The sequence below is a fragment of the Aplidium turbinatum genome, chromosome 2, assembly GCF_918807975.1.
Source record: "Aplidium turbinatum chromosome 2, kaAplTurb1.1, whole genome shotgun sequence".
NCBI classification, from domain to species: Eukaryota; Metazoa; Chordata; class Ascidiacea; order Aplousobranchia; family Polyclinidae; genus Aplidium; species Aplidium turbinatum.
Genome location: NC_137473.1, coordinates 24,694,825 through 24,707,911, shown reverse-complemented (window position 1 = coordinate 24,707,911; position 13,087 = coordinate 24,694,825). Strand labels below are relative to the sequence as shown.

The 13,087-nt window shown below is 41.1% G+C and overlaps 1 protein-coding gene across 1 annotated transcript in view; it reads right to left on the bottom strand.

Moving 5' to 3' along the window:
* The window catches only part of LOC145765152 (uridine-cytidine kinase-like 1), a 48,734-nt gene that overhangs the window by 5,373 nt on the left and 30,274 nt on the right, over nt 1-13,087 (bottom strand). Inside the window, exons 11-15 of the mRNA XM_082576928.1 lie at nt 6,001-6,099; nt 5,195-5,351; nt 3,101-3,223; nt 2,320-2,442; nt 1,759-1,900 (exon numbers count right to left, since the gene is read on the bottom strand). Of these exons, the coding sequence (XP_082433054.1) occupies nt 1,759-1,900; nt 2,320-2,442; nt 3,101-3,223; nt 5,195-5,351; nt 6,001-6,099 (644 nt within the window). The remainder of the gene's footprint in view (nt 1-1,758; nt 1,901-2,319; nt 2,443-3,100; nt 3,224-5,194; nt 5,352-6,000; nt 6,100-13,087) is intronic.

Sequence of the window (13,087 nt, the reverse complement as noted above, 5' to 3'; positions counted from 1 at the left end):
ATTTAGTTTCTTTCATTTTACGTTCAACTATATCCTACGACTAAGAAGTTTTAGTTGAATTTCGCATACTCAAAAATGAGAATTAAACGAGAGTAAGGTACATTTCTGCAAAAAATGATCTTCACAATCGTTTTTTAAGACGAAATTGCGTGTGAACAGCAGCAGATCCGGAGGGGGGGCGCTTGGTCACGTGCCCACGACGACTGAAATCGAGACACGCATTTGTATTGGCCACATAACTCTTCATATAAACCGCTCGTCGTCATCGTCGGCGTATGAGCATATCTTTCCAGGCTAGATTGGAAGGCAGGAAGTCATCAGCCACAACAGTCTCATAGTCCAGGACCCTCACACCATGCGCACCGTGTGGAGGCCGGTGGATTAGGAAGTGACGAATGAGGTGGTCTGATTGGTCTGTGGTCTGTTCAGTGGCACCACACTCGCATTCTGATAAAGGAGCCAGGCCCCACTTGTGCATGTCCGAACGAAAGCGGCCGACGCCAGTTCGCAAGCGGTTAAGCCTTGCGAAGGACATCCCTGGTGGACGGAGATGGGCGTCGGGTATGAAGTCACGGAGCGTGGAGGTGTGGTTTTGCCACTCCATATTCCACATGTGGTTCGTCCAGTGTTCCGCACTTAACCCAAGTTCTTCTGCTTTCTTAAGTAGTTGTTGTGCGGCAGGCACAAAGGGGCGTCTTGTTGCATGGAGGGGATGGTTGGGGTGCAGGGAGCGGCGAGCGAGAGAAATAGTGACGTAGCTCAGCAGGCAGCATATAAACCGCTGAAGAACAATCAATTAGTGCGGCTACTTGGGCGGACCACCAATGGAGTGGAATAAGAATTCCTCAAAACTCCAAAGTTTCATCTCCGACAATGCTTTCCATCTATCTGGAATGCTTTTGGCAAGAAAGACTTTGGTGCGGCTCAACCGCTTGAGCACTGGCATCGGACTATTCCGCTCCAACATGCACAAATAGGGGATGGCTCCATCCGCGATCTGTGAGTGAAGCAAGGAGGAACCGCAGACAACACCATCTACAACTGCACCAGGTGCAGAACCATCTACCATGTGCCAAATGATGTGAGTGGTCTGCGCAAACTGAATGACGAATCAATTCAGTGGCTGCTCAACACCTGCCTAGTGCCCAAACATCTAGCTAGACCGAGTCGCCGCCGCTGCTGAAGGGTAGTAAAAGGCAGAACCCCTTGACCTTAGGCATGGCGAAGAAGATAAGGGTTCATACGAAGAAGAACCATCATTTACTATTATTCTATAACTCCAATAAAAAAAAAACTATTTAACAAGGTAGATGTAACTGTACCTTTTACACAAGTCATGTCCAGGCTCAGACAATTTCGGCTCTTGGATTTAATGGCCATTAAGGTCGAGAACGCTTGCTCACATTCCCGTGTGGAGGGAGGATCCAGTTGCTGCCGAACAGCATTTCGGGCCAACGTTGGGTAAGTGGAACCCATTGCTATGTTCGTCAACTAAATGATCTCTTCTTGTTCTATGCTACAGGTAGTAGAGCTGGATCGATGGAGAATGGATTGAAAGCGCAAGTGCAACTTAATAAATCTCGAAAAGTAATGCATCAATTCCGTTCGCAGCAGCTTGACGTGATCATCAAGTTCTTGAGATAATTTATTATCATTGGGCTTCGTTGGAAGAATGGTAAGGAGTTTGAACATTCGGAACTGTACCCCAATTCGTGAAAAGAATTCAAAATTTTATGACAATTCAAGAATAAAACTCACCAAACCCGGGCAGTATGTGATATTGATCGCTGAGTTGCTTATCAACTGCTGTAGTTACAATTTGAACTTTAGGAAAAGCATAAGCCACGGAATGGACTCCTGTCTCCGCCATCAACAAAGACACAAGAAGTATGTTTTCCTCCTAAAGGGTAAAAGTCAAGTTTGAAGTAAATTTTAACACTTATTGAAAAGCTGGGTCGTTGGCTCGAAAGGAAGTCGCTTGTTCAACACCAGCTGACAATATTTTCAAAGGAAATATCGAACGGAGCTTGAAGATTGACATCACAATGGCATCATCGTCAACAAATGGTTGCAACTCAATATAAAGTCATGAATTCATGTTTGAAAATGACTTAGTAATACAAACCCTCACATGTTGAAACTTCTGGGGGTGATTATGCGGACAAAATACACATGAGGTAAATAAATTAAGGCAGCTCTGTTTCTGTCTCAACCATTAGTCGCATTCTATTGGATAACCTTTCTTTGCTACGCTGGTGCAAAGCTATTTGTTGCCTACCCAAAAACACACAGTCAAAACACAAAGGTGTGCGCAGTCACCTTGACATCGTGGTCGAGCAAGACACGAATGGCCATCATAGCGGCGGCTCCTGTCGCCACAGTGGCGTCCATCAGTATCACGTGATCATCTGACAGCAAGCGTGGAACGCGAATGTAATGCAACTGGAAGTAATAAATTGTAACTTCGATTGACAGATCCAAAAACGTACTTGCTTAGATGGAATTTTCATTTCCACAAAAAATCCGCCAAAAGGCCCGCCTCGTTAGTTGAGTGGTTACGCGTCGGACTCAAGATCAAGCGGCGGTGGTTCGGTTCTCGGGGTGTGCGCTTGAGCAACGCATTTCAGGACTGCTCTCCATTCAGCGGCTCCTAATGGATGGATTAATTCCCAGGCAACAACATTTCAACAATCGGAAAACTTCACTCTGTCAATCTTGGTGGCCGGGCCCGCGTCAGTGGTTCAAAGTCTTTCAAATATGCGCAACTACCAGGATCAAGCTTTCCCAATTCCCAGTATGAGGATGAAGATCAAATCAATCTATCACCAATCTATCTATCAAAAAAATATTGGGATATTTTTCGTATTTCTTATTATATCATTTAAGACAGTACATTACAACGTTAAAAGGACAGTTCAGCGCAGTAAGGGGTAAGGTTAATTGAACGGCAATAATGGCAACAAATTCGACAATGCTGTAAAACTAAATTGGCTTTATGTTATCAATTTATGTTGTCGATCAGCTTGATGAGGTTACGTGTAATATGCACTCAGAAAAAAGTTCGACTTTTAGGATTATAGCAGGAATTTAATAACATTACTTCTGGTTCAGATGTTTCTAAATTGGTTTGAATTAAAATCTTTCCTAATCTGATATCCTTGGTGACCGAAAACAGTGCGGACTCCATGGTCTCCCCGGCTCGTAGAATGGACATGCCGCATAACTAAAAATGCAATGAAAACTGGAAAGAGTTTGATATTTTGAAATCACACGTTGCAATTTTATTCGTATTGTCTTACAGTTACATCATTTCTCATCTGATGATAAAACAGGCTTTTTGTGACTATCGATGAACGCCATTCATGTTTCACAGTGGCGTATTCTCCGATTCTTCCTAATCAAATTCAATGAAGACATATAAAATACTGTATATGTGGCAAGACCTTTCTCGACGTGAAATAATGTCTTGAAAGAGTGGACAGATGTTGAGGATATTGAAGGGTACTTGCATGAACATCGCCTGAGATCGGTTGGGCACCTTGAATGAACGGATGAGAATAATTTGACAAAGCGAGTTTGGAATAAGGTAGTTACGAGAAAAATGAGAAAGGGAAGACCAAAGAAAACATGAAAAGACACCATGGTCCGTCAAGGATGATCTAACACAAAAGAACTTAAAAATTGAAGATGCCAATAAGAGGGGAAACCGAAGGAGTTGTTACAGACAAACAAAGATCACCTGAAAGTCTTCCTTAACCATGCAAACATTGATCTGGATTCATGGGAACAACTTGTTAGTGACAGATCCTTATGGGGAAAAAGAACTAGGGAGGCACGGAACTTTTCGAGGAAAAAAAAACAGGATACAAAACGCCCAAGAAAAACGAAACACTATAAAAGAAGAACTAAAACTACCACGTCCCCCACCCTTCATACAATGTGACTTTTTCCCACGTCTTTTCCATCACAGACTGGGTCTTCAAAGCCACATACGACATCACTATTCAAAACCAAATTCGATTTGAATACGAAACAAAAGCTCGGACACGAGCTGGATCCGACGACGAAAGAATGTTACAGACTACTGATCGACCCCATGTTTCATCATGACTTCTTTGAAGCAAAATAGAGAGATATAGCTAATAAACCCTCCTGGCAATGTGATCCAAACCTTCTGTGTCAGCTTACACACAGAAGAAAAACTGCAAGAAAGTATGGACAAAATTAATGAAATCAGTAAACAATACGGAATGAAACTAAATTTGATAAATAACAAAGACACTGTTGATAAGAAAAAGCAATGAAAAAAAACAAAAACTAAGCTGGAAGGAGAACAATTGGATCAGTCACCACGTACACATACCTAGGGTCCCTCATTACACAAGATGGAAGATGCGCCAATGATGTAAAAAGAAGAATCGGTCAAGCAAAAGCGTCATTTTGAAAATACAAGGAATTTTTAAAAAAAAATATAGATTTACAATTAAAACTGAGACTTCTATCTTGTTACATAAAACCAGTCATGTCCGGGGAAGTGAAAGTTAGACCTACAGCAAAGAAATTCACAAAAAAAATTAATACTTTTCAACTCTGGTGCTACAGAAGAATACTAAAAATATCATATAAAAAACATACTGCAATTGAAGCAATTATAAAAAAAAAATTGGACTGCAAGATAGATGGGCAAATGACTTAGCAAAGCAAAAGGTGAAATTCGCGGTCCATTATGTTGAGAGGATCGGCAGGATAGCTACATCAATTGGTTATTGAAGGTATGGTGGAAGGAAAGAGGTTCAGGGGAAAAAGATGAGCTTGGGGAGATGATGTAAAACAGTGGGCTGACTTGTCAAGCATCGGAAAAGCAAAAAGAGGAGCGGAAGAACGTAACATGTGAAAGCAAATGACAGCCAACCTTCTCCGAGGGAATGTTTAACTGCTAGCTTACTAAAACAAATTCAGAAAAATTACGTTGTCTAACTCTAATACAAGATTACACTAACAATTGAAAGAAAAGCTCACACAATCTTTAGACCTCTGTAATTTGTTAATGTTGTCTTGGTAAGCCACATATACCGGTAGTAGGTTACAGTAGCGACACCAATAGGCTGCTCCTTATATCTGTTCCAACTTAACATTCGCGGTGTTAAATTACATGTCTTTGCAAATAAACCAGCATACACCACCGTGTTCTCACCCCTGTCCCACTGAATTTTGTCCCTTTATAAATGGAATCCTGGGGGGTTCGGACGACGTGCGACTTGTGAGGGAGCAATGATAATGCAAATTCCAGTAAGATTCTCATCAACCGATTTGAGTAGAAGACAAAGTTGTCACGAACTGTGGTTTGATCTCTGATGTAAAAAAAGTAGATGCTTGCATAATGTATTGTACAACATACGATAAAACATAACTATTGCAACAAAAATTTGCATTATGTCATAATAATGTGGGTTTTTATATAGTTCTGTATCCTTCACGGACATATGCTGTTTTTTAAGCAAAGAGTGTCAGTGCAGCCGTATAGAGGTGCACCTGAGTACATTATTATTATCCTGAATCTATTTTTGTTGCTAAATGCCAAGCAAAAAGAAGATTTATTACCGCTTTTGGAAAGTGTTTGATATGACCCGACAGGGTGTCGAACCCATGCCTACCGATTTGTAGGAAGGCACATTAACCACTAAGCCATCCAGCCGGAAACAAATAGTGAAAGAATTGGCAAGAACTAACATAACAAAAGTGAAGGCAAGTTCAGTCAGTGAAAACATTGGTAGTGTAGCTTCTTAAGCCAGAAAAACAAACAAAAGAAACTTCGAAAAAATTATTATTTTGGTGTCCACCTTCAAGCATGTCATTAAGTGGCTTGCAAATAGCGAGCGCCAAACCGCCAACTGTCAGAATGCTTGTAAAAAGCAAGGACAGGAGGTGAATAATTTTTCCTTTCTGTTCCAGCCTCATCTGCACTGTGTTGGCTGATTGCAAAAATAATTTTAAGCAAACCTCAGTATTGTGTGGATTCCCTGGATTTGTGGGGTGTTGTCAAGAACATGAAGCGTTGAAGGAAAAGGCTGGTCAGTGTGAGTATGAGCTAACTGGCTCCTGAGCGTCATAAATATATCTGTAATCAGTTCGATTAAACCACGATTTTCTAGATTACACAAGTTTCACATGAAAAGGCATACCGGTAAGTAAATTAATAATAACAAACACATGAAAGCAGCTAACGCAACAAAGATCAGTCTTATCTGATTAATACAATTATTAAAGTATCAATAAATGGGCACAGTAACACTTTCAAAGTAGGCGTAGGTGTGCATCAGGGTTCTGTGTTGAGCCCACTGCTCTTCATCATTGTCCTGGAGGCCCTGTCACTCGAACTGCGCACAGGTTGCCCTTGGGAGCTGTTGTATGCGGATGACCTTGCCATTATCGACACCTCATTGGAGTCACTAGTTGACAGAATCGCCGCCTGGAAGAAGGGAATGGAAGCAAAGGGCCTAAGAGTGAACATGGGTAAGACCAAAATAATGATCTCTGGCATCAACCAGAACTCCCTAAGAAGATCAGGAAAGCACCCTTGCTCGGTATGCCTAAGTGGAACCGGTAGCAACTCTATCTTCTGCACCAATTGCTCCCACTGGGTCCACAAAAAGTGTAGTGGAATTAAAGGGTCACTCAGACCGGACCCACACTACTCATGCCCACGCTGTCAGGGCACAGCAAGACCAATAGATGGCAGGCCGGTAAGCGAGGTTGAGATTGAAGGTGGCACACTTGACGTTGTAGCTGACTTTTGCTACCTTGGTGATACAATGTCCTCTGGAGGGGGGTGTGAGCATGCGGCTATAACTCGGTGCAAGTCAGCCTGGAAAAAGTTTAGAGAACTTCTCCCTATCCTAACAAGCAAGCAACTTCCTGCTGCAACCAGAGGACAAGTTTACTCCAGTTGTGTGAGGAGTGTCATGCTCTATGGCTCTGAAACGTGGGCTACTTTAGCAAGCACCGTCAAGCGCCTACAACGTAATGATAGAGCGATGGTAAGATGGACCTGCCTGGTCGGGCCTGATGACAACACCCGGTTTGAGACTCTACTATCAAAGCTCAAATTAAAAGACATCAGTGAAGTCCTCCAATTAGGCAGATTAAGATGGCTTGGTCACGTTGAGCGCAGCTCAAGCTGGATCTCACAGGTCAGATGTGTCAACATCGCAGCACAGCGGGGTCAAGGTAGACCAAAACTTTCTTGGGAAGAACTTGTAAAACGTGACCTTGTAGCCCTGAACATGGACTCTGCCAACCCAATAAATCGCGAGGTGTGGAGGGGAAGACTTCGTTCTCGACAGACAGACAGGCCACACCCTCGACATGAGGATTAATTCATGGCCTGTATAATCTAAATTGGTTGATGATGATGATGAAACCTGCTGTGATTGTTAGGTGATAATAAGGTGGCAATAAGTGGAACAGAAGGGAAAATCAAAATGAGCAAAATTAACCCTTGTGGTGTATGCGGAGGAAGAGTGATGTCAAATTCTGTTGTGTATATGAAATGTATACTTAACGGCATTCCACGTAACTTATAGGTAATTCACGCGACATGAGTAACTTAATAGACTTATGAGCAATTCGACGGACTTACGGGTGATTCGATAAGACTTATGAGTAGCTTGATGGACATGGATAATTCAGCCAGACATATGAATAATTCAACACACTTAAATGGGTTCTTCTGGGTAATTCTACTAGTGAGGTAGATAACCCTGAAAATACTTCATTTGGTGACACAAGCATGAAAATTGGCACACATGTACTTTGGACCATGTAGATTTCAAAAGTTTAATTAACCAAACGAAAATTCAAAATGGCGGCCCGTGACGTCAAAATTCAAAATGGCCGCCATGCAGGTAGTGGACTGACGTAGGAAAGTTGCTTTATGAAAGCAATGTAGATGTGTCTCATTTCTTACTACCTTGAAAATGTTATTTTTAAGACAGTATGAATGATTTAAGATGGTATTCAACAAAAACAAGTGTGTAACGTACTATGGACAGAGAAAGGGTTTTACAAATTTGACAGTCAGGTGTGCAGAATAGTCTAAACTTTGATACTTCCACCCAAACAGACTTAAAGTACTTTCTTAAAAAGACAATTCATGTACAGTCAACATTTCTGTTATCAGTTATTACTACTGTACGTGTACGTTATTGAGTACGTAAATCATGTTCATGACAATGATTCACATGTAAATAATATCTATTCATGGTCACAAGGACAGGAACATAGTGAAGTGCATGGTAAATTTGCATTTTTACATTTACAGCTTTTGCATTCTTTTTTACAATTGCATCGTCTTAGTTCTTTACGTGCTTCGGCTACGGGGTCGTTTTCTTGTCCACATAATGTCCCATGTTCCCCCATCTCCAGATTTCCACCCCCAGTTACTTGGAGATGGCAATTCTGGACTCCTTTCAAGAGCTCGTCCCCAAATGTGTCCGGCCTGATATGCTGCCCGAAGTGCATGCAATTCCAGCGCATCTTCTGTTGGTGGAATATTATTATATTGTTTATTTTTAAGTGTAAACAAAGTCATTCTTGCAGTGTCTACATTATCATCAGTGCTACTTTTATCATAAAGATATACCGTGAATTTTTGAAGGATTGCAAAATCTTCTGCATTTATTTCCTCTGGACACTGACTGAGCTTCTGAAATGTTGGCGTCACATCTGGATACACTGACCACGTTGCAAAGAACGACTTCTTCCCCTTTCCTTTCATGCCTGAACAAGAGTCACAGCCACTAAAGGCATGAAAGAACAACAGCCCTTTGCATTTCTGTGGACCCAGGACAGAAAATATCTGATGAATAGGAATCCATCTTCTTTTGTTTCCTCTCCCGAAAGATATCCAGAGTTTGTGAAGTCCATCCTTGCTCAAGTTTTCAAACAAGCCAATTCCAATAACGACCACATCAATGTCATTAGCCAGGATGGCTGCTTTTTGTATAGTTTTATACTTGAGACCATGATGAAGATGAACAAACATTTTGGTATCAGCTTCTTCTTGGTTTGAGCTCAAATTGACTAAAGCGGGATTGTCATTATTAGTAACAGCTTTTTCATTCTTGGAAGCGTAAACGATATCATCCGGTGGCATGAATTCTTGGATGGAATCAGCTAAGAATGGATAAAGTTCTTTTTTATTGTCTGTATTTTGCAAAAAGTTTGGCCAGTTCTTTGGGACTCTCCCATCTCGAGTAACTCTCCGCCTGCTACCATTACCCCTCTTTATACGAGCATGAGATTTGATGCTTCCGTCCTTGTAAGTGTCAAACACAACATCCGTTCGTTTGTGCTTTCTGGCATATGGCTTAGTTTTCTCCACGAAGTCCTTCTGGGCTTATTCACCAAACGTATGATGTTTTGGTGTAGTAGAGTGTACTAAACATGCTCCATCTATCACCATCATGTCTACATCGTCCAGTAAAGCAGGTTGTGCAGGTACCACATTCTCTAGGCAACCCATTAAATCTGCTTTCTATGTTTGGTAAAGATCACCTCCTGAACTTAAAGCTGCTGGGAATCGTTGGTTTTCATGGCTAAAAAATTCAGGCAGATCAACTTGTCGGATCTGGCATGAAATAAAGAGCTTTGAAAAAAGGCTGCAGTCACCCTTCAATGTGCTGTGATTCCCTTTTCGTGTTGTCTTTTTTGAGTTAAACAATGTGAATTTGTTCCGACCAATTGGTGAGTAGAATTTGTCTAATTCTGATGTGAAGTTTTCCAATTGATTTTTACCTTTTGTATCATAGTCTTTTAGCATATCTGTTACCTTTTGCTCCATGACATTTTCGTATTAAGAGTAAGCAGATCTGAAGTTGACTCCTCAAGATAGAGATTGCCCATCTCTTCAATGGTTCGGGTGAGAGAGGTGACGTATTTAAAAATGCTTTCTGTGCTGATGGTGTTGCTTCATGATGATTTAGGGATACTTTCTCTCGACTTTTAGAAACACATTCATATTCCTGTATAATTCTACAGACTTCAGGGCCTGCTACCGTTCATCGTAGCAAGGCTGATTCGTGTTCTGTGATTCCAGTTATCCCTCCATCTCCTTTCATAATAGTATGATTCTGTTCATGGGCTTGGTCAATAGCAATCGCAGAATATTCTCTGTTGGTCTTCTGAATCACAAACTTCCCTTTCATGAACTGCTCATCAACATCAGAAAATTTATTTTTCAATGACAACATGTCAAGTAGGTGTATGGTCAGCCACCTTGAGTAGTGAGTTCTGTCACCACTAAAGAATTTTGGAAGGAGTATTGCCAGAACCTCCTTGTATCCCGGAAAATTTCTTTCCCGGAGAGTGCCCACAAAACCCAGTAATGAGAGTTCCAGATTGAATGCAGTGTACCAGTAGTTGAACACTGGAAAATCATCCGCTTTCGTGGCGCACCATTCTTTGAATTCCACCTCATTGTAAATCCAGCCTGGTGTCTCCACTTCTTTCGCAGAACGCATCAATGCATACAAACTACACGCTGTGACCAAGTTGATGACCAAGTTGCCGTATTCATCAGGCCAATACCATTGCACTTGTTTAGATAGTGCAAAAAGAGGTTGGTCAGCTGTAATGACTGCTGTTTGAGACGGATTAAGATACGACATAGTTTGCTGTACTTGATCCATAACATGCTTTATTGTAGACACACTGCCTGCTTTATCTCTCAAAAGTGGTAAAATGCACGAAAAGCTGACGTCGAATTTGTGATTTTGTATCTGTGAGCCATTGAATGCGGACCACGTTGCTTGCACCTTGTCATCATATTCTTCAGTGAGAAGTACGTGGTCTAGCCAGTTGAACTGTCTGTCAATCAGGAATAAAGATGGGCTAGGTATTTTCTGTTTGTCATACGCAGGTGGAAGTGGTTGTTTAGCGAAAAATGCAGGTTTGACAACCGTGTACGAGTCAGGCAAATCTGGTATCTTCTTTACACCTCGGATAACTTCTAGTCCATCACAAGAGGACATCTTGTGATGTCGAAAACGTTCGATACTTAATTTGTTGCGTAGTTTTATGTTTATGTAAATGTAATAAACTTGAAGATGTTAAACTTGATCACGTTGCTCGGCTTCGTATGCCTATGGTTCAACAAGACAAACTCTCTACCGAAGCTCTAACTTCTAGTTTGTTCTGTGGTATTCTACCAATCTGGCTTTGAAAATGGCTTTGAAAACCAACTGGCTTTGAAATCTGGCTTTGAAAACCAACAATCAGATTTTACTACAAATACCACCTCTGTTTGCTCGAAAAATTTACTCTGGTGACTTTCGAGTTGGACCCCTACTTCTGTCTCTTTTTAAATACACTGAATTTGAGGGTGAACAGTAACGAGGGATTTTGCTGAGGCTATCATTTTTTAAGTAACATATGACCACCCTTTTTTCGCTAAAAACACTAAAAAACGTTTTTTTCCTCGTTTTTGTAAAGACTTTTAATGAGAGGTATAATCTGAAATCATAAACACTAGCTAAAAATGTCACAAAAAACATTTTTAAGATAGTAAGAGATGAAAAACACCTAAATTGCTATCATAAAACAACTTTCCTGCGTCAGTCCAGGACCGGAATGGCGGCCATCTTGAATTTTGACGTCACGGGCGGCCATTTTGAATTTTCGTTTGGTTAATTAAACTTTTGAAATCTACATGGTCTAAGGTACATATGTGCCAATTTTCATGCTTGTGTCACCAAATGAAGTATTTTAGGAGAAATCTAAAGTTATCTGCTTAACTATACGGACTTATGGTGCTTATGGGTACTTATGAGTAAAGGTGCGTCTACACGAGAAAGTGTTCTTGCTTAGAAATTATTGCTTAAGCTAGTTTTTAAGCTCGTTTCGTCTACACTCACAATCTCGAAAAAAAATTTTGCTTGCTTGAACCGCGGTCACGTGAGTATTTCAATCGTAATGACGTCACGTTTCAAAAAGTTCGCGCCAAAGCAAAAAGTAAACCAACTGTTTTAACAACTAGTCGGAGTGAGCTGGCACTTTGAGTTGTTGCAGTCATTGAATGATTCAATAATGGCTTTCAAATGTTAACGTGTGTTATTTTTGTTGTGATGCCTGGTCAGTGGTCATGGTCAGAAATAAAAGCAACTGAACTCAACTTGTGTAAAAAATGCTGCAAAAAGATAAGGTTGCGAACACGCAATTTACTTCAGAAAGAAGTGTTCTAACACCTTAGTGAAGTCAAAAAGTTAGAAACAGGTGTGGGCGTGTGGCAAGAGAACACTGAGTGCATCAAATACAAAACAACAACTACAAACTTCCCAGTTGCCTGACTAGCAGCCAGACTACTGAGTGTAGACCTGAGGTTTTGCCGCGAAAAGATTTTTAAGCAAGAGAACTCACTTAAGCGCTCAGTTTTTCGCTCTGGAGCGTATTTTTCCTCGGGCACTCGCTTACTCGCTTAGTTTCTTAAAATTAAGCGGCACAAAGTGCGATTATCTTAAACAAACAAGAAGTTTAGCTAGCTTAAGCAAGAAAACAGTCGTCGTGTAGACGCACCTATATTCGTGGGACTAAAAAAGCTAAGTGTCGACCTATAAAAACTAAAGTAATATATGTTAACATATATTAATATGCAAATATGTTTCAGGGCCTTATTGGCATTGTCCTTACCTAAATGAACACAAAAGCACGATGTTAATTACCGGATTTTTGAAAACACAAACTTGTGGCGGATTTTTTATTTTGGCTGCCAAGCGCGAGAACTTGAATAAGAATCTTGATAAGTTGGCGAAAGCGAATGGAGTGAGGGGGTATGAGCATGTTTTGAGAAGGGATAATGATGATGGTCGAGAAGAGCACTGGAGTTGCAAGTGGAGGGTCGTCGTAACAAGACCCCCTCCCAAAAAAACGTGGAAAAAGCAAGTTGAGGAGGACAGTAGCAAGGTCGGTTTGGCAACAGTTGATGCTTTAGACAGGTCGATGTGGAGGCAGGGTGTGAAAGTGATTGCTGTACGTGGAGGTGGATCCAGCTACCCTCGCTTACGGGGACGTTACCGAGTTAAAATTGGACTAC